The 25,379-nt window shown below is 46.5% G+C and overlaps 1 protein-coding gene and 1 non-coding gene across 2 annotated transcripts in view; one reads left to right on the top strand and one right to left on the bottom strand.

Annotated features, from left to right (window-relative positions):
- The window catches only part of GEFmeso (Guanine nucleotide exchange factor in mesoderm), a 197,977-nt gene that overhangs the window by 95,436 nt on the left and 77,162 nt on the right, over window positions 1-25,379 (top strand). The window contains exon 10 of the mRNA XM_055071604.2: window positions 11,757-12,008. Coding sequence (XP_054927579.2) covers window positions 11,757-12,008 — 252 coding nt within the window. The remainder of the gene's footprint in view (window positions 1-11,756; window positions 12,009-25,379) is intronic.
- TRNAS-GGA (transfer RNA serine (anticodon GGA)) lies at window positions 23,238-23,312 on the bottom strand. Its single transcript has one exon. It is a non-coding gene; the product is annotated as a tRNA-Ser (tRNA).

The following is a 25,379-nucleotide window of genomic DNA, read 5'->3' as shown; positions in this document are numbered from 1 at the left end:
TTCCTTAATGACTCGGTTGAACCTTTCTATTTGACCATTTCCCTGAGGATAATAGTTGGAGGAGAAAAAATGAGCGATTCCCTTTTCCTTTAAGTAATCTTGGAATTGTTTTGAGACAAACTGCGGACCATTGTCTGTAACTATAGAGTCTGGCAACCCTTCACGGCTGAAAGCCCAGTCAAGAAGCTTAATGACATCATCTGTGGAGATGGAATTAGTACCAAGTACTTCTGGCCACTTTGAGTAGCAGTCAACTAGAGTGACTAGATACCTAGGGTAGGACGTGTTTAATGGGCCAATGATGTCCATTCCCAATTTCTGCCAAGGCCCATTCGGCCATTCGACTGGTTGCAATGGAGCTACATGAGGCTTTGCAGACTTGTCTGCCAGCTTACATACATGACAATGCTTTACATACTGTTCAACAGTGCTATCCATCTGGGGCCACCAATAGCGTTCACGAAGAAGCTGCTTAGTACGTACTATGCCCTGATGATTTTCATGTGCCAGCTGTAGAAATGTAGGTATTACGACACTGGGTATTACCACATGATCACCACGCATGAGTAATCCGTCTACAAAGGACAATTCTTCATTTACATGAAAGTAAGCTATTAAAGCATTGTCTGTGTTTTTCTTAGGCCAACCTTCTGCTAGGCATTTACCGACCTTCTGAAGCGTCTCATCTGTACTCGTCGTTGCAAGTTGCACTGTTTCCTTGTCAACGACCGATGTGACTAAGGATACTATTTCTTCCTTCTGATCTACATTCTGCGAATCCTTTACTGGAAGTCTAGACAAGGCATCAGCTACTAGGTTTTCTGATCCTTTGCAATATTCAATCTGAAAGTTGTAATACAGGAGCCTGGCTGACCATCTTGAAATGCGAAGAGGTCGACGACCTGAGTCGCCAGCGGACAGTAATGCAACTACTGCTTGATGGTCAGTTCGAAGAGTGAGCCGTCTACCCCAGAGGTAAACATGCCATTTTTCACATGCGAACAGACATGCTAGCGCTTCACGCTCACCTACAGAATACTTTCGTTCAGCTACAGACAAAGTTCTAGATGCAAAAGCTACAGTTTCTAGCTTGGAACCATATGGTTGCTGTAACACAGCACCAACACCAACATCAGATGCATCCGTCGTGACTACCACAGGCAATTCAGGGTTGAAAATCTTAATGACAGGGGAACATGTAAGATGAGCTTTCAACTGATTGAAGCTACGTTGTGCATCATCAGACCAAGCAAAATTTTGCCCTTGCCTGAGCATGAGGCGAAGCGGTTCTACAAGTTCTGCATAATGATCAATGAACTTGGCATAGTAACCAGCTAATCCTAAGAAGGATTGCAATGACTTAATATCTGTAGGAGCAGGCGCATTCAGGATTGCTTTTACCTTGCTTTCTGTAGGCGAAATGCCTTCAGCTGAAATTTTATCACCCAGAAAAGTCAGTTCTCTCACAGAGAAGACACATTTCTCATTCAGTTTCATACCACTGTTTGAAATGCAAAGCAAGACTTCTCTTAAATTAGCATCATGCTCAGGTTTTGTCCGACCCCATACCAAAATGTCATCAAGGTAACAGACAACATTCTTACAATTCTGCAAGATTTGTGACATCATTTTCTGAAACACTGCTGGCGCGGATGCCAAGCCAAAACAGACACGCTTGAACCTGAATAAGCCTTCATGAGTTATGAATGTAGTGAGATCTCTACTACCTTCTTCCAGTAACAGCTGGTGGTAAGCAGATGCTAGATCCAGCTTAAAAAAATATGTGGCACCATGAAACATTTGCAATAACTCTTCTACGTGCGGCAAAGGATACCCATCAATGACAATTGCCTTATTCGGTTCCCGGAGGTCAACACAGAGCCGGATGGCTCCATCCTTTTTGCGCACCACGAGTGGAGACACCCATTCAGAAGCCTCGACGCGCTCGATGACGTCGCCGTCCTCGAGACGTCGCAGTTCATTTGTCACCTGGTCACGGAGAGCCAGGGGTAGTCTGCGCAACTTTAAAGATACAGGTTTTATACCTTGCCGCCGATGTATTCGGTGCACGAAGTTTTTGACGAGTCCCAACTCGCCACTGAAGAGGTGATCAAAACCCGGAGGCACACCTGTGGGGCTCTGTACTGGAGGAAGCGTAGCCAGGCAGCATGTCAGCGACGTACCGTCGATTTGTATCCCCAAGCACTGGATGGCGTCAAGACCCAGCAGTGATGTTCCTGTAGACGTTACATGGAACGTGACTGAGCACGACCTTTGAAGAAACTGGACAGTGGCTTGGAAAAGGCCTTGAATGTCGATGCGTTGCTTGGAGAAATTCCTCAAGTCCACTGCTGCTTTTGACAATCTGTGCTGTCGACCAAAGTGCTTTCCAAAATCCTCGGCCGTCATCAATGAGACAGACGCTCCTGTGTTCACGAGCAGCCGCATGGCGACGTCGTTAACCACGACCGGGACTTGTAAATCCCTTTTAGCTTCCAAAGTGCTCACCGTCAAGACAGACGCGGACGGCTGTCCTGCGGAAGTTGAAGACAGCGTCTCTACGGAAGAGACGTGCTGAAAAGTACGGGTTTTTCGGCATACTGATGCAAAATGGCCCAACGTGTGGCAGGCTTTGCACCGCCGGATCCTTGCGGGACAATTCCTGTACGTGGCAATATGCTTCGTGCTGCCACACCGATCGCATGAACTACGGTCGAAATTAGGCGCCTTCGCATCCTGTGCTTCATTGCGGGTGCCGGAGGAGCCTCGCGGAAAATGTCGATCATCTGGGCGGCCTCTTGGAAGACGTTGGCCATTTTGGCGGCTCCTCGGAAGAAGTTGGCCATCTTCATGGCCTCCCGGACTACGTCGGCCATCTTGGCGGCTCCCCGGAAGAAGTCGGCCATCTTGGCTCGTCGACGGAGCGCCAAGTTGAGCTGCCTCGATTCTCTGTATTTTCTCCGAGTCGAACGCGCGGTTCGCTCGATGCAGGGCTTCTAACGAGCGTCCACTTTCTTCTGCCTTGTCCAGGGACAGGGTTTCGCCATGAGCCAGCAACTTTTCGCGAATGCTGACGTTCGTTACCCCATGTATTATTTGGTCTCGGACGCGCTCGTCGTAGGTTGTGCCGAAGTTGCACTGTACCGCCTTCTCCTTCAATGCGGTCACGAATTCCAGGAATCCTTCTTCCTCGAACTGCTTTCGACTGGTGAATTCGTGCCTTTCCGCCAGGACGCGGCGAACAACCGGTCAAGCCGCTGCAAGAGTCTTGGGAACTCTGACGCTGGCGGGACCGCATCACTTGACGTTGACGCTGCGCCGGTCGACTGCCTTGCTGCTTCGCTTGAAGCTGACGCTGCGCTGGTTAACTGCCTTGCTGCTTCCTGCTCCTCGTCTGCAAAGTACTTCCGTTGTCCCTCACGCCCGAGAGCGCTGACGAGCGTGGACGCTCGTCGCGCGTCCGTCCAGTCGCCACTGCCGGCCGCTTCGAGGTGGGCCTGAAAAATTTTTTTCCAGCGATACCGTGGAATTAACGGTGGGCCGGGCACTTCAAGAAAAACGGGAAGGTTCGCCGTAAAAGCCATGCCAGGTAGCGTGCAGGAGACCGTGCAGGAGGCAAGCCGGAGCTCGCCGCAGGAATGGGCAAGGAAGAACAAAGGGGGCGAGAAGGCCTAGGCTCAGAAGCCTCGCGACGCCGAGTGCGTTGGCGGCGTTTGCCTGCCGTGCGGACACAGGAAGGGACGCTTCACTTACGAAGCTCGTTAGTTTCCCGAGGCTTCGGTCGGAACCGCTGCGGGAATCCCATCCTCGTCGCCAAAAGATGTTGTGTCAGCAGCGGCAGGCAAGCGGGGGGCCCCGACCGGCGAACGCGTGGCTAGCGCCGGCGCAGTGAAGGACACACGGAGCTAACTGCTCCCGATGAAAACCGGAACGAAGACTCAGCCGACCCGCGGCCGTTTATTACTAATAAAGGCTTCACATGCCAGATGACACCTCCTGATTGGTACAAGCTTGTCACATGACAGAAGAGGGGTGCGCCATCTAGCTAAACAACTACAAAACATACATGTACGATGACACAGAGATCTGACAGGGGGCAACACTATACTACACCGTCCAATCGCCCTCACAAGTTGTATTTTGAAACTTTTTGAAAAAAATGATAAACCATCGCCTTTTACACTTCCTTGAGTCAAACGAAATTCTTGATCCATATCAGTGTGGCTTTAGAGAAGGGCGGTCTACAACTGCCATCTCGTGCGCATCGAAGCAAACATTTGCGACACCTTCGTACATAAACCATCCTTCCTATCCATATTTTTTGATATGCAAAAGGCATATGATACAACTTCGTGTTACAGAATCCTACACGACCTGTCAGCGTTGGGCATCCATGGAAATTTGTTAAGCATTATAGAAAGCTACCTACACAACCATACATTTTTGGGTGAAAATAGGCAAGGCATTGTCGCGTGCATTCATACAGGAAACGGGTTCCTCGGGGAGGCTTGCTCAGTTGCACGCTCTTTGTCGTTAAGATGAACACGCTTCATGCGTCATTACCACCAGCTATTTTTTATTCCATAATCATAGACATACAAATAGGTTTTTCAAATCCTGCAAACTTACAGTGTACGAGAGACAAGTACCACAGTGATTGAACAAAGTTTCTAAGTGGGCAGACAAAAACGGGTTTAAAGTGAGCCCCAACAAAGTTCTTGTTTTTATCCGGAAGGAAGGGCTTGCTGGAGATCCCGCTATCGAAATGTATGGGCAACAAATACCTGTGAACAAAGAGCACAAGTTTTTAGGCATCAAACTTGACTCTAAACTTTAATTCCACACATAAGATATCTCAAAGTGAAATGCCTAAAATGAAATCATTGAAAATTTTATCTCACACATCCTGGGGCAGCGACAGAAAGTGTTTAATGAATCTTCACAAGTGCCTAATTTGATCACAATTGGACTGTGGTGCTGTGGTATATCACCCTGCTGCCCCGAGCGTAATAAGGGAGCTAGATCCCGTCCATCATCTCGGTATCCGCCTGCTCACTGGCACATTCAGAACAAGCCCTATCGAAAGTTTACACAGTGAAACCTCGTTAAACCGTAGTTGGCTAGACTTCGGAAAAAGCACATACTAAATGGTAGTACTGCTTAACCGAAATAGCACGACATCGCCCACTTACCTGTCAAAAACGGAACTCAGAGAGAGTGCGATGAAAGGTGAAAAGAACATGCAGTATTTATTCACTTCGCGTGACAAAAGTGTGATTTTCGTTTGATGCCGCGGTGGCCTAGCAGCGACGACAGCAGCCTCATACTTACTGAAGCTGCGAGCCAGCTTTTCAGCCAGCCGCCTCTTCTCGGCAAATGCTCGCATGGCAGATTCCTCATTGGCATTACATATTCTCCGTGTACGTGCGTGGTAGCGCTGCAGAAGCCGCAGGGCGCCTTTTTCATTGCAGGTGGTTCTCATCATGACGATTGTATTCCTGAGGCTGACGTAACGTGCAGCTTCTGCCACTGTCAGGGCTGAATCGCCCGTGCTGTCACTTTCCATGTCGTCCTTGTCACTGTCACTTGTCGACACTTCGGCAACAACACATTCAACGATGGCGAAAAGTCGAACCTCGTAGCCGACATCTTTTCGCGGTTGCAGCAGCGCTGCCGAGCAGCTTCTTTGCATTCCAAATGCCACACACCCTAGTCAACAGCAGATCCTTGTTGCGGGCCAGTGCCGACTTCTTCGTGTCACATTTGATAGCACGAACTAATGTCTAATTTTTCTTATCTGCTGAGCACCCAGCGTCTTTTTTATCCGAGCTTTGGCATGACACGAGTCCTTGATCGCAGGACGCCACAACGCTCTCTGGCATGGCGCCAAAATGATGTTGATGTTGATGCGGCTTCATGCACAAACGCGCAGGGCGCTTGGAGGCCGTTGTTCCGATCTAGGAGGCTTGTTGTTCTGCCGCGCCGCTCGATGGAGACGATGCACTGCCATGTTTGTGCGACGAAAAGTGGAAACACTACTTGTTAACCAATACGTACGCAGTATGCTGGTACAGTTTATGCGGGTACAAAACACATTATGTTCAATGGCCATTGAGTCGGGGATTTGACTTTACTACTTTTAAAAAGAAACTACTGTTTAAGTGGGTACGGTTTAATGAGGTTTTACTGTACATTATTAGATTTGGAGCGGTCGTAGTCGTAGCGAGGACCTTGGGACGACAGGACTAGGCGAGCAGGCTTTAATTGCAGGATTTACATTTAAAACAGGACATACATTGGCAGCCTAGCGCGACTCCCATATGGAGCCCGCAAAACTAACATACAGCAAACAGTTTACGAGCACACAGCTCACTAGTACATTTCTAGTATGACAGAGCACTCAGCTCCCGACAACGAGCACGACACGAGCACACTCTAGCTGCCGGCAAACGCTGCTTATAAGCTCTTCGCTTGACGTCATAGTTCGACGTCATCGTTCGGCGTGGACGGAGCACGAATGGTCGGGAAGGTTCGTCCAATCATTGTAAACTTGCCGCCGCCCCGCAGTATGGCTCACACACACAAAGGCACACACGTTCGAGCCTACACACACAAAGGCTGACACGTTCGAGGGCCCCGTGGACGGAAATGTTCGTGTTGCACTCACACACAGGTGAAAAGGCCGGACAGTTCTCGGTACCCGCCCAGCTTTCAGTGCCGACGTCAGAGGGCTTCGTAGAACTCTGCTTTGTCCCGGATGGCTCGGCCAAGTACCAATTTCCTGAGTTGACCGCGCGCCACGTGGCTGCCGGCTCTTCGCAATTCTCCGAAGGGCGCCCCGTCTGGTGGGCCTGGAACACGTGCAGCGGGCTGAAAGCTGGCACGTTGCCACCCCGTACGGCCATTCTTAACAACATAGAATCAAATGAGCGTTCACTCCATTTGCAAGAACTTATATCAGCTTCACCTATTTTCTCAAAGTGCGCTCTAATCAGGAAAATCCATGTTCTATAACCATTAACAACTTGACGTGTGCAGTACTTTTTCATAATTGAACCTCCTTTCTCACTGATTGTGAGAGAACTTAGCGAAGAAATGGGCCACTTCTCGAACATCACCTAATTCTCGAGCTAAGCTGTTATAATCTAGGAGTGGCAGGTGATAGAATGTGATCTATCCTTTGTAGAGGTCACAAAGCACGCTCCTGAGCTTGAAATTGCAGTGCATTTCCGTGAACTTCAATTGAAGTACTCTTGCGTTGAATTTTACACTGACATGTCAAAGTCACGTGCTGGTGTATCTTATGCTGCTGTTGGTCCCTCTTTTTCCAAATCTGACGTATTGAATCCCCTAACAGGTATCTTCACTGTAGAAGCCAATGCAGAACTGTCTGTGGTAAAACATATAAATTAAAACTTGAGAAAGCAGTAATATTCACACTCTTAAGTCTTGCAAGAGCATTAATGTCTTTACAAAAGCATAAAAATCTTTTTTTTTAACCTTACTCACTCTTGTGCAACGTTTATCTCACAGACATCTAATATGCTGGGTTCCTGGCCATAGAGGAATCAAGGGTAATGTGCTTGCCGACGAAATCGCCAAATCAATAGCATTGCAAGGTATTGATCGTTCTGCTGCTGACCCTGCCACAGGCCTGAAGCCTTTCCTACGAAGCAAACTGCGAAGTTACTGGCAATGCTTGTGAGATGCTGAAACGACCAATAAGCTTCACGTGATTAAGCTGAAGTTAGGTTTCTGGCCCTCAACTATGAAAACACGAAGAACAGATGTCCTGTTGTGTCGTCTCAGAAAAGGACATGGATATGACACTCACACCTTTTTGTTGATTGGTAATGAGCCTCCAACCTGTGGTAGATGTGGTGAGAGGCTGACCATCCTTCACGTCTTCCTGGAGTGTTGGGAAGCCAAAAGAGAGAGGAAGAAACATTTCCTCTCGCATACCGCCATTGTGTCCTTCATCCGGCTATGTTTTTTGGTAAAGAGCCACTTTTTAACATCAAAGCAGTCCTCGCTTTCTTGAATGGTGTCGTCCTACATGCTGTAAGCCCAATAAATTTGTAGCGCGTCCTCTTTCCAGAGGATGCCACTGTGATATTAGTTTTATATAGCACGTGCTTTCAGGCCCTCGTGTTTAAAGGGGGCTCTGTTTAGGCAGTATTATTCTTGCCAATTCTCGCATCTGACATATCTTGTATATCTATAATTATTTTGCAAGCCATTCTCCATGTTGATAGTACACCTGAGTAGTCGTTGCCATAATCTTATTACATCTAGATTTTACGCACCTTAAAGCGACTAATTTTAGGTCCCTTTACAGCCACGTCTCATCTACTTCTCAGAATTCATCACTCCACTGTGAACTCACTAACACCGGCATGGCGCTCTTTAGCTGTACTCTAATAAACAACACACATTCATTCATTACACCATTTTAATGCCGTTGTCGTAAATTGTGTCATTGTACAGCCACCATGCATTCGTCATCAAACTGCAGTCGTGATGCCGTCATGGTAATTTCATCATCGTCACTCCAGCTTCGTCATACGACTCTCGTCATGACGTCATTGTCACGTCATTGCCATTATACAGTCCTCGTGATACAGTTGTTACGCCATTTTCATCTTGCAGACCTCGTCATCCCATTGTCCTCATGCTATTTTCATGCTATTTTCATACCATTATCATCATTGTGTCGTCATCATACAGTCATTGTTACACCATCGTGGTTGTTTCATCATCGTCATTCTGAATTCAACATCTGACTCGCCATTGTTGTCACGCCATCCCTGTCACACAGTCGACATGCCGTTGTCGTTATGCTGTCATTGTCATGGAATTTTACGTTTGTCATAGCTTAACTAACGTCATCCCATCATCATCATGCAGTCATCATCTCATTGTCCTCATGTCGTTGTCGCTACACTGTTTTTATACCATCGCCATCATTTAAGAATGGTCACCTTATTGTCATCATGCCGTCATTGTCATACTACCATTGTCATTATATCAACGTCATTCCTTTGTCATTCCATTGTTGTCACTGTGTATGCGTCATACAGTTGTCGTCATCCCTTAATGCTCATAGGCGACCTTGGAAACCAAGTGCCATAGCAAAGTGGGATAATACCAGAAGTTGCATATAGCCTAAGCAATGAAAATCCAACAATGACCACTACAATTGTTAAATAAACACGACTTCAGAATTGCGGTCTGTCAACTACATTTCTCGCATGCTAATTGCAATACCGTACTGCCATGTTTTTTTTAGATTTGTCAACATCTGCACTTCTTTAGGCTCCGAACCATTCGCTTTGAAATTATTCAAGAAATTATTCAGCACTAATTACTATTCGCCTTGACTTCAATCTGAAATAAAAAAATTTATATTTGCACAAGCCTAGTCATTGGCCATCCACTTTTCCCTGTAGTATTATTGAGGGGACTAAATAGAGTAGAACCTTGTTCATACGTTTTAGAAAAAAAAATGTGGCAGAAATACAGAGAATTGTCTACTAATGCATAAGCATTCTTTGGCTCGGCTGTTACTTTGCTTTTGCTTACCTGTTTTTCCTGATTTATGCATGTCTACCCATCGCTTTTCTGGTGCCAAAGAAGTGCAATCTGTGTACTGAACGCTGTAGAGATAAGTTACCGAGAAACTGCATGGCCCCTTCAAAGCGATCGTATCAGCTGTGCCAGAACATCAGCGCAACTGGTTTCCCCACTGCTGTTTTTTCCCTTTATTTTATTTGATTTTTTTCCTTTTTTGTTGTGCTTCTTTCGTGCTCTTTTATATGACACTTTTATATGACCTTGACAGGGTGATGGCAACCATCACTAGATTTTATTTTAGTGCCGCCAATCATTCATTATTATTATTAAACTGTTATCACATGTACCAATCTGTATTCCCATTTTTATACTCAACAGCCTAACAGCAGGCTTCTCTGCATATGGACCCATAATGCGAGAAAGTAAGCTTTTAAGGTGGCCTGTCGAGAACAGTTTCCTCTCTAATCATTTTTTTAAATTGTTCCTTATCGCTTATAAAGATACCAATCACTTACATTCACACTAGGCACAAGGCATTACACTTTTTTGCGTGACAGGCGGACTTTGCTGTGCTAAAGAACGCTTACTCATAAAACGCAAGAAAAAGAATGTGCTAACCAGGAAAACATGCGATCCAAAGTCACGAAAAAAATTTGGCATACTCGACTGTTGTTGAAACCTGCGTAAAGCGGAGTGTTGCACGAATCGTTGCAGCACTAGACACCAACATGTACCGATCTGGTAGGGCCCCAGCAGTGGTCTGTGACGGCATTGTTGTTTTTGCGGCTTCGGCAATTGCGCTGCTCGATTTCGGCCCGCAGCAGCAACTTCTTCCTGTCCTGTCTCTTCTTTTCGTCTGACTTCGTTCTTCGGGGCTGTACAGTTATTTCATCACGTTTACAAACTCGCCCAAGCTTTTGTGCTTCTAAGGCTTCTTCGGGCAAAGCATTCTGGCGGGAAGTGTTGGGGTGCCTACTCGGCAAGAATAGCTGCAACGAGAGACACCAACGCTTCGACCTAGTGGACCCTTGAGCGACCCGACACTTTGTTTTAGGATGGGGATACGAAACAAATGAAATAGAGCTGATGGGTAGCACTGACATACAGTGCCACGATGCCGCTAGTGCAAAACATGATGCTCACTTTGTGCCTCTTGCAGCAGAGAACAGCAGCGCATTCGAGTTATCGCCTATTAAAAGTGTGCGGTATGCTTTCTACACTAGACATGCTGTGAAAAAGATGGGTAAAGATGCTTATCGCTACAGGGTTGGCAGTGATAACTGTAGATACAACTTGGCGAGGCCCGCGAGATTTGCTGATAGAGAAACAGGATACCAATTGCGTAGCGGCACTTTCACGCGACACAGGTGGGTGAGTATCGCAGAGAAGCTGCCATTGTGGGCACCTGTTGGTTTATTTTCTTTCTTTCAAAGGCCTAGACACGCGAGTGATATGCCATGTTTGCCTGACCGTTGTGTGCATGCGCGAGTTGTGAGAGAAGAATCTGGGGACTGTGCCTAGGTATTGTGGAGCAGGACATGCTGATTCATTTGGCAGTATTTTCCCGAATCTAACACGCACCCAGATCAAACACACATCTGTTTTCTATGTGTACAAAGTAGAAAACTAACGTAAAGATAACATTAAAGCTCCTAAACAAAGTATAAATCTAACACATACTCTATTTTCTAGCATGAAAAATGTGCAAAGCTATAATACGTGTTGCACAGTGGCGGCCAGTTTGCTCAAGACAGCTGTGCTATGCAGCAAAGCATATGAATGTCACGAAGGTGGTTGTCAGCTTACTTGAAAAAAAATAAAATAGGTGAGCATTATAATCGGGTAAATACTGTGATTAAACATAGTGAGCTAGCATTATTGCTTGAAAATCTTCCTAGGGCATGCTGAAAATGTGTTTTTGGTGGGTGGTGATGTGTGTTCAATGCATTCACTGTCACCGAAGCTCTGCCGAGAGAGACCCTAACAGTGTGATGGCAGTGTCCAAGCTTACTTCATGAAGACTTCATTGAAGCGAGAATAGGCTCATCAGACTTTTCTGTGGCAGTATTTTCGATGCATTAAGTTCTGTGGGGAACAAGGAAAATGCAGTTGTGCCAGAAATTTTCTTGAACCAGTATTTGTTATGCAGGACTGTATGCTGACTGTTGTATGACTCCTGACAGGGTGAAGATCTCACGACCTTTGGGGAGCTGGTGGCAGAGGGCTGCTTCCGCATGCTGGGTGCCAAGGCCCTGCGGCATCTGTTCCTCTTTGACAAGATGCTGCTAGTGGCAAAGAAGCGTGAGCAGGGTATCCTGCATTACAAGACGCACGTGGTGTGCTCCAACCTGATGCTCATCGAGAGTATTCAGGGGGAGCCCCTCTGCTTTCAGGTGGTGCCCTTCAACAGCCCCGACTACCAGTACTCCTTCCAGGTGGGTGCTGGCTGTGCAGCTGTTGTAGGTGTATACTCCGATTTGTACACAGCAGGCAATGCAGCACAAGTAAGCTTCGCAAATAGAACAGTCATAGAAGTATCGCTTTGCACATTTCGCAGTGCAGTCATATTTGATCTGTAATGCTTTCTGTGGAATAACTACCTTACATATTACAACTTCTGCATGCAAGGTTACATAAAATCACATATTATTTGTGTAACTTTGGGCTTCCAGTATCGTGGCTGCAAAAGTGTGACTAAGCAAGGACTAAGAAAAAAGAACCAACCACACATGTGCTGACTGTCAACTGAAGCTTATTGGTGCGTTCACTATGTGGTGCACTATGTTTTGTTTGCGAGCGCTAGTAATGCGCTGTTGCCTCTGGTCGCAGAAATGTGTCACTTTGCTCAGTTGGTAGTAAATATGTTGAGAACTCTGACACTGTCCATGTAATAATTAGTATGCCATGTTTTGCTACGTAAAAGATATAGGGCTGAATTTTAGATTGAGTTACGACTCGCACATATCTCTGTTTCACATATGACACAAAATTTTTTGTCACGAATGCAAACATTGAGAGATGTGCCTTTGTGGTGTGACCTGCTACGCATGAGCCAGAATATATTGTTTGTGTGGGTTCTACCAAAGTTGTTCCCCAGCTAATCCAGTTACTTGAGTAGCAGTAGTTTGTTTTATTAGAAAGGGAAAAAAAGAGCTAGGGAATGAAAGGGCATCGTAACTGTCTCACTCCTCAGTGGACATTTGAACTGTCCTGCAGCTACGGAAAAGATGGAGGTGAAGAGAAAAGACAGGGGAGGGGGACAAATAGACATAGAGAAAGGTGACAAAGGGGAGAAATACACTAGAAAAGACACAGGGCAGGCAATTGGAACTCATAGGGCCTACAGTGGACGTAAATAGAATATGTATGCTATTCAAAACTGTGAAGTTGGGCTATTTGGTTGAGCATCAACAGGACCACTAAGAGAGACAGGCACCTGTGTCCTTACACCTTTTAGTGATCGTGTTGCTGCCCTGCTTTTCTCAGAATGGAAATAGAGTGATGATGATAATATAGCAGATGACCCAGCATCAGCAGACAACACATCAGTCAGACAAAGCCAGAGAGAAAGGTCACTGCCTAAAGCAACCACATGCCACGAGGCTCTTGTGTCCCCGAGTCTTGCTAGATTGCTAAAAAATAAAAAAAATAAAAATTCTGTGGTTTTATGTGCCAAAAAACATATGATTGTGAGGCACGGCATAGTGGGGGACTCCATATTAATTTAAACCGCCTGGGGTACCTTAACATGCACCAAATTCATGGTGCACAGGCATTTTTGTGTTTCGCCCCGATTGAAATGTGGCCACCATGGCTGTGATTCATTCCTATGCTCTCTGGCTTGGCTACATAATGCCAAAAGCACTACACCACCGTGATGGGTCTGCGCAATTGTTCTAGGCTGCTGAATTGCCAGACACTTTTGGCGGGGATTGTGCTGGTCTCATCTTTTTGCCTCCTTGGATGTCTCCGCAGAAATAAAATATACTTTGTTTTGCAATTGCCTAGTCTCTTCTTGTTCACAGTACAATGACTAAAATAGCCTGAGAAAATTTGGCCGTGGAAGATGTGCGAGTGTAACTCAATAAGACTTGTTGCTTGGCTAGTTCATTTATTTTGACTTTCTGCCAGTCCCTTCATCCTTTTTCCAGCGTGTGAGTGTGCCACTGTTGAATGAGACTGTCTGGAGAACATCGATTTGGCTTTATCTGTTCCTGTAAGAGACTATGGGCACCATAGCTTCCCATTGCACACATATGCCTCAATGGTTCTCACCTGTTTGACACACTGACATGTGGGCGTTGGACACCATGGCCATGTATAGCAATAACAGAGCAAACATATTGTGTTTTATGTATAGAGTATGCTAGAAAACGGGATGTTTGCTCACAGCGGGTAAAGGCACCTCGGAGGAAGGCGAGACAGAACTTGGGCCCACTGACCATGCTGCCATGGTTACCTTCCCGGTCATTACGTTTTCCTTTCTCGTGCAAGGTTGATTTCTACTGCTTCTGCCATATTGTATTCGAAGGCCGCCCAGTTTACAATATAATCTCTGTGATATAATCACACCTGATATGAATTTCAGGATGATGTGAATTTTTCATAAGTACCAGCCCAAGTCCATTAGCTTACAACATGTTAAATTTCAAATGTTGCGAATCACTTTTCGCATTGTGGCAGATGATACGAACAATCTGATCCCCGGCGGAGCTGGTGAGGAGGCCTCTGCACACTGGTAGCCCCCGACGCTGGCTGTTGTCAGGCTGGCTAGGCAGGCCGGCAGCACTGAGGATGCAACGGTTGTCACTCTGCTTTGACTCCCCTCCCACACCTAAAATAAGAAAAAAAAGAAGCTTTTGCCTTGAGCACTCTTATGAAACTTTATCACGACCCAACAGTCACTACATCAGGAAGATTGGCATTATTCACTCCCGTGGGTAGCCTTATCTCTGTATTTCACACCTTTTGTCATCTTCGGCGCCCAATGACAATTCAAAACTTTCCAACTTGTGCACCCATTTGATGCACGATATGAAGTAGCTTTGCAAAAAAAAAAGTAGACAGATTTCCTTTTGCAAATTGTGCCCTATCACCATCAGGCAGCAGCTGGGATGCAGCTACAAAAGAAACTAGAGATAACCAGGCAGAACACTGCTGCCCAAAACATGCACAATACAAGTGTACCAGTGATTTAAATTCGTGCCAGTCAATTTATTTACTTATTTATTTGTTTATTTCTATTTTACTGCCAACCCCCTTTTGGCAGCCAAAGCAGGGAGGGGTCACAAAACATTAAAACAACACAAAAGAAATAAGAACGAAGCAACTAACAATGTGCATTAATAAAAAACAAATACATAATCTGGTTCATGATACACAACTAAATAAAATGCATATGCAAATTAAGAAAGGGTCACAAAACGCTGATACAAAAAATAGAGAAATAGGAATGAAGCGGCTGACGCAGCCCGTGAAAAGAAAACAAAAAGCAAGTACATAATCTGGTTCATTATACACAACTAAATTAAAATTCGGAGGACGCTTTAACTTCGCCTTTATGAGTGGAACACAATAGCATTCAAAAATTCCCGACTGCTTCTCATGCTTCCTGGCGGCTGCAGCCTATGTAAGCGTAATGTTAACCGGGAAATGCTGGTGGCCAGCACTATGCTTGGTGTATGCATGAAACTTCAGAGGGGGGCCACCCTGGGTTTCTGCAAGAGTGACAGCTGCTGCACGTGACCATATCGCCGACGTCACTCTGCCATATTTCTTTTTTATTTTCGCATAACAGAATTATGTTTTCTCGTCTATTGTGGAATTTTCACCCGTGCTCTTGGGGCAAAGGAACCACAACACAGTAGTGCAAACAATCACAAGGGCATTTATTGCACCTTTCATAGACTAATGCTTGCTAGCCGAGTTGCTATCCACAAAACATGCCGATGGGCGCACGACAAATCTAGGAAGTCGACTCACTGCGACCAGATAGCGAGCGAATATGTTCGCCCCATGCTGGATCCCAATGCCTGGTCGTTCGCGTGTACGGTCACGCGAACGATGGCGTGTTCGAAGGAGGCCACGCGAGACAGTCTCGCAGAAGCATGGATTGGCGCACGTGCAGAATGTCCGCTCAGCTTGCCGAACCCGAACCAAAGAGGAAGCGCCTTCTCCTTTCCACGTCCAAGTAACCCCGCCGTGAGGCGGCGTTAGCAGCTCAACACTCGCGCCATCTCTCATACTGCGCTTCAGCCACACCGAACGCCGCAGGCCCCAGGCCATGCGGCGAAGCCGGATTACAGGAGACGGGAGCTATGCAGGAAAACAATGTATCAAGGGACGCATGAGAGTCTCGCATCCCCACATCCCCCCAACCTTAAATCACTACATATTACGGCAAAACATGTCACATGGTCTAACATCAACGTGTGCTTCGCGAACAAGGTAATACATGCAACAGTGGCCGCGCCGAGGAAATGTCCACACGCTGTCCATAACATGCGAGCCGACATTGCCCTTGGGTACACTGCTAGTCAACTGGTCACAGCAGTAGCTCTGCAGACTCGACGGCACGATTCCAGGCCAGGACTCCGGAAACGGCGACGCAGTAGTCACCACGAGCAAGCGTTGCTCGCACCCTGCTGGCAAGAGCCGCAGTAGTTGTCGGTGACCGCCAACTCTTTTCTCCGCCGCCGAGGGTTGCGAGCTGGATACAGGCGGCCGCCAACGTTGCTGCGCCGAACTGGCCACAGCACCAACCAGGGGTGACTCCAATCACGCTACGTAAACTCAACACACTCAGCAAACGCTAAAGTAGTGTGTTGTAGCTTCGACGGGGCGACCAGACGAAAGGTTTACGGCATGAGTCCTAAACGGCCGGGGCGTGCAGCGCCGCAAAAAAGAGCCGGACTGCTGCAGTCGGGGACCAGACAAAGAATGCTCTTTTATTTCTGTGAGGGGAAACAGGAGGCAACTTACCGCGTTTGGCGCTGAGTAGCGCCCGGACGTAAACGACCCAAAACCGAAACCAGAAGCCAACACTGGATACCACATAGTGCAAGGGAGAGGAATTCTGCATGCGCATTGCCCACATGGTACGATGTTCAACTCGGCTAGCAAAAGATCGGGCAGCTACTCAGACTTAGCTAAGTTCACGTGAACGAAGCTCGCTTACTTGAGTCGAATGAGTAATCTCAATTCGTGCGAGGCTAACTAGAATGAGGGAAGCAAAGTGCAACACCTCAACGCCACGGTCCACCAGGCTGTGTCCCTCCATGTGCGACAGGCAGCTTCGTAAAGCCTTAGGCCTAAAGCGTCGCTACCCTGACAACAACCGGCATCCAAAAACAACACCCAAAATGGGTGCAATACAGGCAGCTGCAAGGAGACGTCAGCTCTGTTAGGTGGTCCTACCCCGCTCGGTGCACACAGCATCCGAGTTGACGGTACCCACCGTCCCAGACGGTGTAGGAGCGCCCGGTGCCAGGCCGCAATACCAGTCAGCCCGTAGTGGCACCCGTGGCCCGCGGCCACCCGGCTCCCAGAGCCGCGACTTCATCAGAGTCAAAGAGATAGAAGCTATTTACGTGAGAAATTCGGACCACCCACGAGGCTTCCGTACTTACTCTCTTCAGGCTTGCCAATGTTCCACAGGTGCTAAACCTCGCTTTCCCAGGATGCAGACCACGTGGCTGTTGTACCGACGAATGTCATTAAAAAAAAAACACTTGCGATAAGGCTTAGCATGTTGACAAGTTCAAACACACTACAGCCACTGTCGCCTCGCTCAAGGAAGCACGCCGCCAATGCTAGCGATCAAAATCCATGCTAGCCCTATGCTTCGGTTCAAACAAAGACATCGAATGAAGCAAAACTTAAAACTATCGTCTGATGCCCCAAGAGCCCCACGTTGGGCAGCCAGATGTGGGATTCCCACACCCGTGCTCTTGGGACAAAGGAACGACAACACAGTAGTGCAAACAATCACAAGGGCATTTATTGCACCTTTCATAGATCAATGCCTGCTAGCCGAGTTGCTATCCCCAAAACATGCCGATGGGTGCGCAACAAATCTAGGAAGTTCTATTCACCACGACTAGATAGCGAGCGAATATGTTCGCCCTATGCTGGATCCCAACGCCTGGTGGTTTGCGCTTGCGGTCATGCAAACGGTGGTGCGTTCGAAGGAGGCCTCACGAGATGGTCTCGCAGAAGCATGGATCGGCGCACGCGCGGTATGTCCGCGCAGCTTGGTGAACCCGAACCAAAGAGGAAGCACCTTCTCCTTTCCGCGCCCAAGTAACTCGCTGTGAGGCGGCGTTAGCAGCGCAACACTCGCGCCATCTCTCGTACTGTGCTTCAGCCACACCAACCGTCGCGGGCCCCAGGCCACGTACGGCTTCGAAGCCGGATTACAGGAGACGGGAGCTATGCGGGAAAACAACGTATCAAGGGACACATGAGAGTCGCGAATCCCCACAATTTTCAAATTACAATCCGATGCTATTGTGTCTGTAGGTTGTTTGTAAGTTGTACTTTATAATTTTTCTACATATTTTATTTTGAGAAATTCAATTAGTTCAGTAACTTTCTTGTGCCACATGGACGGCCTGCGTGATTGGGTATGCATAGTTCGAAATTCTTTTTGCCAGAACGACGTCCAACACTGGATGCGGAACACTGACGCCGGATTTTGTGTGTCACGGGGCCCTTAACACTATTGCATTAAAACGGATAAGTAAATAAAGACTCAGTGATGTGCAAGTGTAAAGGAGGAAAGTAGTGCAAGGAAAGGATGCACAAGGGCAAGCACTTAACAAGGAGCAACACATCCACTGCATGCGTTGGCGTAATGTAATGACACAGCTGCCACGAAAGACTCGAATGACAGAAGCCAGGTTACGTCATGTGGCAGTTTACTCCAATCTGACATGGATCTCAGAGAAAGAGAAGACTGCTAAGAGCGCTCCCTGTGTGCCAAGTAACTGTAGTTACATTATAAGAAGCCAACAAACACTGACGCCAAGGACAACATAGGAGAAATTACTTGTGCTTAATAAATGAAATAATGAAATGATAAATTAATGGAAATGAAAGTGGATGAAAAAACAACTTTCCGCAGGGGCGGAATGATCCCAGGTCTTCGCATTACGCCTGCGATGCTCTACCAATTTAGCTACCGTGACGACGTTTCCCCATCCACTTTCTTGGGTATTTGTTTCCCTAGTAGAACCCTGGGGGTGTTAGCCAGCGCCACCACTCACAAACCTTAGCAGCAGATGTGGAACATCCTTTCTGCTGCAGGGATCACGAGAACGTGATCTTCTTGAGTGGAGGTAACTGGTCAATAAACCCACACATGCTACCTGAAGGCATCAGTGTTGCCGGATTCGAGATCCTCATTACATAATGCGAATACGTGGGATCATTGCCAACCTGCGGCAAGTTTTTTCATCCACTTTCATTTCTATTAATTTATTATTTCTTCATTTCATTTACTAAGCACAAGTAACTTCCCCCATGTTTTCCTTGGTGGCAGTATTTGTTGGCTCCTTACGATATGATTAATAAAAATCGGGCCCCTCCGTTAACCCCCTTTCTTCTCGTTTGTAACTGTAGTTGCATATAATGACATTAGTTCTCTCATTTCGCACTCGCTTTTGTTGCTTTTATTTCTGAATAGAGAAATACAGTGCTGCAGCTATCTGAATCTCTGGTCTCTCGTGTTTACGCCGATACTAACATGGGCGGTGCTGTGGTCAACGTAAAGCAGCACTTGCGCTATCAGGAGTGTGATAGCAACTCCATAAGCCTGACTTCCCGATTTCGAAAACGGCCCACTTAAAAGGTGAAGTTGTTTCTAATTCTTCTGCGTATTTCTTCAAAATATTTTACCGTGAGGTAAAGTAACGTTTATGATTGCAGAGAAATATAAATTGAAAAATAAGACATCTTGAGCAAGTTTGCCATTTCATTGCCATGTACCCGTTTACCTTTCAATTTTTTTTTTTATGTTCTTGAGTGACATGAATTTCAAGTGGTGCAATTTTTTTGCACAGGCCCGAGATATTTGTATCATCAAGATTTTACTGTATACGGCAGCGATAGCATGAAAACTTGATATTTACTGTAAAATGCAGAGTGCGCAAAATGGACTTTGGAAATGCATTGCATGGCAAGAAAAGAAGGGAATTACAATAGAAAACGAACTGGGGATTGTGAAATGCAGACATGACACAGCCTTTTCACATTTATATGTGACAGAAGACCCTCTGCAGCAGGGAGTGCATCTTGCCTCCTCGTACTGTGACTTCACAGCATGTCAGTTGCTTCTGTTAAGGTCACTGCTTAGCTCTTGTTAAACATTATCGTGGTAAAATGCCCCCTGAGCAGCACTTTACAACTGCTTGTGTACTGTCGAACCCACTTATAACGATCTCAGATATAATGATCCACGGGTTATAATGACCACATTTCAGTGCATATACTATTTTCTGACCCTGCTTATTGAAACTCCTTCCAGATATAACGAAACATTTTTAAGATCGCCGCACTGTTAAAACGAATGCTTCGAACGTGGTCACGGCGAAAGGAGGGTGCATGCGAAGTACCAAAGCATGGAAGCGCGACCAAACTGGGCGCATGGCAGCGTGTGCCCCACTCAAGTCCAAGATGACACGGCTCTCGAAATGAGCGTATGGCTGCCACTCGCAGATTTCAGAAGCCACGAAGATGGTCACTCTCTTTCAAGGCAGGTGTATAGGTTTAGGCAAGTGTAGAGTATAAATAGCATGGCGCAGGTCATGCACTAGCGTGATATCAGATCCCACGACGGTGGCACTCTCATTTTTGCATAATTGTGCATGCGGCACTATGCCTATTTCAGCGATTTGGAATGACCATCTATGTGCTTCCACCATGGGATCAGTGGTTGCTCAAGCGTTCCTGTCGTTACTATGTATGTTCACACGACCTGAGTTTCATTTCATTTCATTTTATTACCTTAAAGACCCACAAGGGGTATTACATAAGGGGTGGGTACATATATTTTGGTGAGCGAGTGTTAACACAATGAAACATGACTGGTAACATTATCGGCAAAGTTGGATGAGCACGTGATGGCTGCGATGTCATTGGGTAGGTCGTTCCAGTCTGCTGCAGTACGGGAGAAAAACGATGCGGCAAAAGTGGTAGTTCGGGCACGAGGTCGAGAAGCTTGAAGCGGATGACGAGTGCGATGAGATATGCGGGCTGGAGGGACGATGTAGGGTGGGTGACCTAGTGAACTATGGAAAAATTTATGAAACAAGCAAAGGCTGGCAATGCGGCAACGAAGTGATAAGGGCAATAAGTCGGATTCAGCTTTCAAAGCTGACACACTGATGTCGTAAGAATATGATGAATGGATGAATCTGGCTGCTCTGTTTTGGACTGATTCGAGTGCATTTATAAGGTAAGCTTGGTGCGGGTTCCAAATGGGTGAGGCATATTCTAATTTTGGTCTGACAAGGGATTTGTACGCTAATAATTTCACATGTTTAGGGGCTTGGCGGAGATGACGTCTTAAAAATCCAAGTGTTTTATTAGCGGATGAAATGATGTTCGTAACGTGTGTACTCCAGGACAAGTCGCCACACAAGGTAATGCCTAAGTACTTGTATGATAGAACCGGTTGTACAGGGACATTAGCTATGACGTATGGGAAATGAAGTGGGTTACGGCGACGCGTGAAGGACAAAATATTGCATTTTTGAGGGTTAAGTAAGTTCCATTAACCAATTGGCACACCATTCCTGAATGCGGTTAAGGTCGTCTTGAAGAGATGTTTGGTCAGAAGCGTTATTAACCTTGCGATAAATTACACAATCATCGGCGAGCATGCGAATATTACTAAAGACATGCGTTGGTAAATCGTTAATATATATTAGAAACAGAAGCAGACTGAGGACAGACCCTTGCGGGACACCTGACGTTACTGGGATAGGATTGGAGTTGTGGTTGTTAACGGTGACGTACTGTGAGCGGTTAGTCAAGAATTCTTCAATCCATTTAAAGATATTAGAGGGAAGGTTCAAATATGAAAGTTTTAGTAGTAGGCGTTTGTGAGGAACCTTGTCAAACGCTTTTGCATAGTCTAGAAAGATAGCATCGGTCTGTACGTTAGAGTCAAGATTAGCCTGCAAATCATGAATAAAAATGGCCAGCTGTGTTTCACATGAGAAGCCTTTTCGAAAACCGTGTTGCGCAGAATGAAAAAAGTTGTGACAATCGAGAAAGCTCATGACATTGGAGTAGATGACGTGTTCCATGAGTTTGCAGGGTACGCTGGTAAGGGAAATTGGACAGTAGTTAAGGGGTGCATTTTTTTTACCCGATTTGAAGACTGGAACGACCTTACCGCTTTTCCACTCGCGTGGTAGTTGACCTGTTAACAGTGACTGTGAAAAAAGTAAGCATAAAAATTGCGCACAAATATTCTTGTTATTCTTCAAAAGCTTTGGGTTAATATTGTCGATACCGGATGAAGATGAAATTTTCATGGTTTCAATTAGGGACGAAAGGTCAGATGACGTAAAGACAACTGGTGGCATAGCATAATTTATCACTGAGGGTGGTGCTGAAAATGATGGCGGTATTTCAGTTTCTTTCGTAAATACGGATGAGAAGGCAGAGTTAAACATAGTAGCGCACTCAGCATCAGTGAAGACTGTGCCTGACTCATCTGTGAGGGTTATTTCTGGTGCGTGATGCGGATTGATAACTTGCCAGAACTTTCTGGGGTTACTAGTTAGCATATTCGGCAAGTCCGAGTGAAAAAAGGTATGCTTGGCATCAGAAATAGCGGCGAGATATGATCGTTCAGCTTCGTGATATTTCACCCATGCGCTCTGCGTCCCCTGAGACCTGGCTGAACGGTAAAGACGCTTCTTTTTGTTCTCCAAACGTTTCAGTGTTTTAGTAAACCATGGCTTTTGTGAATTAGAGTGAAAACTAATTTGGGGGATGAATCTATTAGTTAGGCTTTCGAGTTTGTCTTTGAACAGTAACCAATTTTCTTGAACACTGCGAGAATAAAAACGTGACGAGAAGACTTGAAAAAACGCGTTAAGTTCATTATTTATGGCATTATAATTTCCTTTGTTATAAAGACGGATGGTTTTATGGCATTTGCGGCGCCGGTTTGGCGTAAGGAGAAGGTTAGCGTGAATTACTTTGTGGTAGCTTATTTCAGGTAGGTATGTAATGGGCTGAACGCTGTCTGGGTGATTGGTTAATAAGAGATCTAAAATATTTGCACAGTTCTGTGTTACACGGGTAGGTTCAAATATTACCTGAGTAAGGTTGAGGTTATTGCAAAAATCTAGGAATTCCCTTGTCTCTCCATTGTTAGCTATAGGTGCGGGCTGGGTATGCCAGTCAATATTCGGAAAGTTAAAATCACCGAAGAGGAAGATGTGTGAATTCGGATGCTTTGCGGACAGTTGACTTAGTACGTTATTAAGCTGACGGGAAAAATCCTGGCTACTATGTGGCGGCCTATAACAAACGCCTAGTAAAACTGAATGAAGGGAAAATCAGACATCCACCCGTTCGTAGCAATTGCTACAAAGGAAACCCATACGGGTTCCTCGAAAGAAAAGCCTCATAGTTGAAGAAAAATTCGCCCTGGTCCGGGACTCGAACCCGGGACCACCGCCTTTCCGGGGCAGCCGCTCTACCATCTGAGCTAACCAGGCGGCTAGCAGATGGCAGGGCGAAGTTGAATTTGTCGACAACACACGAGGCAAAGGCAAGGTTTGACGTAGTAGTTCTGCGGAAACCCGCAAGGTGGAGAGAAGTAATGAATGAAGGGAAAATCAGACATCCACCCATTCGTAGCAATTGCTACAAAGGAAACCCATACGGGTTCCTCGAAAGAAAAGCCTCATAGTTGAAGAAAAATTCGTCCTGGTCCGGGACTCGAACCCGGGACCACCGCCTTTCCGGGGCAGCCGCTCTACCATCTGAGCTAACCAGGCGGCTAGCAGATGGCAGGGCGAAGTCGAATTTGTCGACAACACACGAGGCAAAGGCAAGGTTTGACGTAGTAGTTCTGCGGAAACCCGTAATTGCTACGAACGGGTGGATGTCTGATTTTCCCTTCGTTCATTACTTCTCTCCACCTTGCGGGTTTCCGCAGAACTACTACGTCAAACCTTGCCTTTGCCTCGTGTGTTGTCGACAAATTCGACTTCGCCCTGCCATCTGCTAGCCGTCTGGTTAGCTCAGATGGTAGAGCGGCTGCCCCGGAAAGGCGGTGGTCCCGGGTTCGAGTCCCGGACCAGGACGAATTTTTCTTCAACTATGAGGCTTTTCTTTCGAGGAACCCGTATGGGTTTCCTTTGTAGCAATTGCTACGAACGGGTGGATGTCTGATTTTCCCTTCATTCATTACTTCTCTCCACCTTGCGGGTTTCCGCAGAACTACTACGTCAAGCCTAGTAAAACTGTGTTAGGTGCTGCGTGAAAAATTAGCCACAACATTTCGAGGTCAGATGAATCTTGTATTAGGGAACATGATAAATCTTGACTAACGGCAATGAGTACGCCCCCTCCTCGTGAATCTTTACGGTCTTTCCGAAAAACTTTTGAAAGTTTGGTAGGTCAGTCAGTATTTCGTTGCCTGTCATGTCACAGTTCAGCCAAGTCTCAGTTAGTATAAGCAGGTTGCTGCTTGATGACGAAACAAGGCTAGAAATAATTTCACGCTTAGGAATAAAACTACGAATGTTAGTGTATATAACGGAGAGCGAGAGGTTAGATAAAGAAGTGTTCTTGGTGCGGTTCCCAGAGGATTCACGACGAGGTGATTGCTAATCTGATTGTGAGGGCCGAGTTGCTATTTCCTTGACTGTTTGCGTGGTTTCGTCGAACATGTAGCGCTTGAGACCAATATGCAGTGTCTTAAAATTCAGAGCAAACTTTGTTCTCTTTTCTTTAGCGAACGCGACTAGATGCTTTCGCGCATTTCGTATTTTGAGGGAAAAGTCCTCGCCGACGCTGAAGTTAGTTTCTTTAAACTTATGACCATTCAATAATATAGTGTCTTTAATCAGTTGGCGAGTTGGCGAGAACGCTGCAGCTGCACGCAGTGCTGCCGCATAATGTTAGAAAGGATCGGTGTTTACTCCGGCATTATTGGGAGATAATGGTTCGACGGTGCTTCGTTTACGCATTGCTGATTTCTGATAACAGTTTGGGGTGACATTCTACCTTTCGAACTTCGGATTTTTTTTTTCGCCGGGAGCAACATAGATAACATAATTTTATGGCTCTTGTGTGGCTGATGCACATCAGCTGCTGTAGGGGTTGAGGGACGGACTTCGGGATGAAACAAAACTTGGGAGTATTTATTTTACATTATATACAGAGAGGTGAGAGTCAAGTAACAGTTGTACAGTCATTACGGGCCGGCAGCAACTCGGACGCTGCAGCCCGCGACAAGAAGTTCGAGAGAGGAGAATCAGGGAATGCTCTGGTCTCTCTGGAATGCTTCTTTTTAAACCCTTCCAGCACTGGAAGTCGCGTCATGTTCGGCCAATGGGAGAGCCCGGTCCGATGACGCCACCTTCAGCCAATGGTAGGCACCCGTGCGGTGATGTCACACCCGGCGGCTCCCCGCGGTCTTGCCTTGCTGTGGTGCAATGCTCTCTTCAAAGGCGGCGAAGGGGGGATGATTGGGCTCCATTGTCCGAGGGCCCACCTGCTCCCGGTGGTACGGCCCCGCTGTGGTGGCAAATGCCTTCTTCAAAGGCGACCGGTGC

The sequence above is a fragment of the Dermacentor andersoni genome, chromosome 7, assembly GCF_023375885.2.
Source record: "Dermacentor andersoni chromosome 7, qqDerAnde1_hic_scaffold, whole genome shotgun sequence".
NCBI lineage: Eukaryota > Metazoa > Arthropoda > Arachnida > Ixodida > Ixodidae > Dermacentor > Dermacentor andersoni.
Note: the sequence above shows the minus strand (reverse complement) of the source record. Positions and strands in the feature narration are given on the sequence as shown.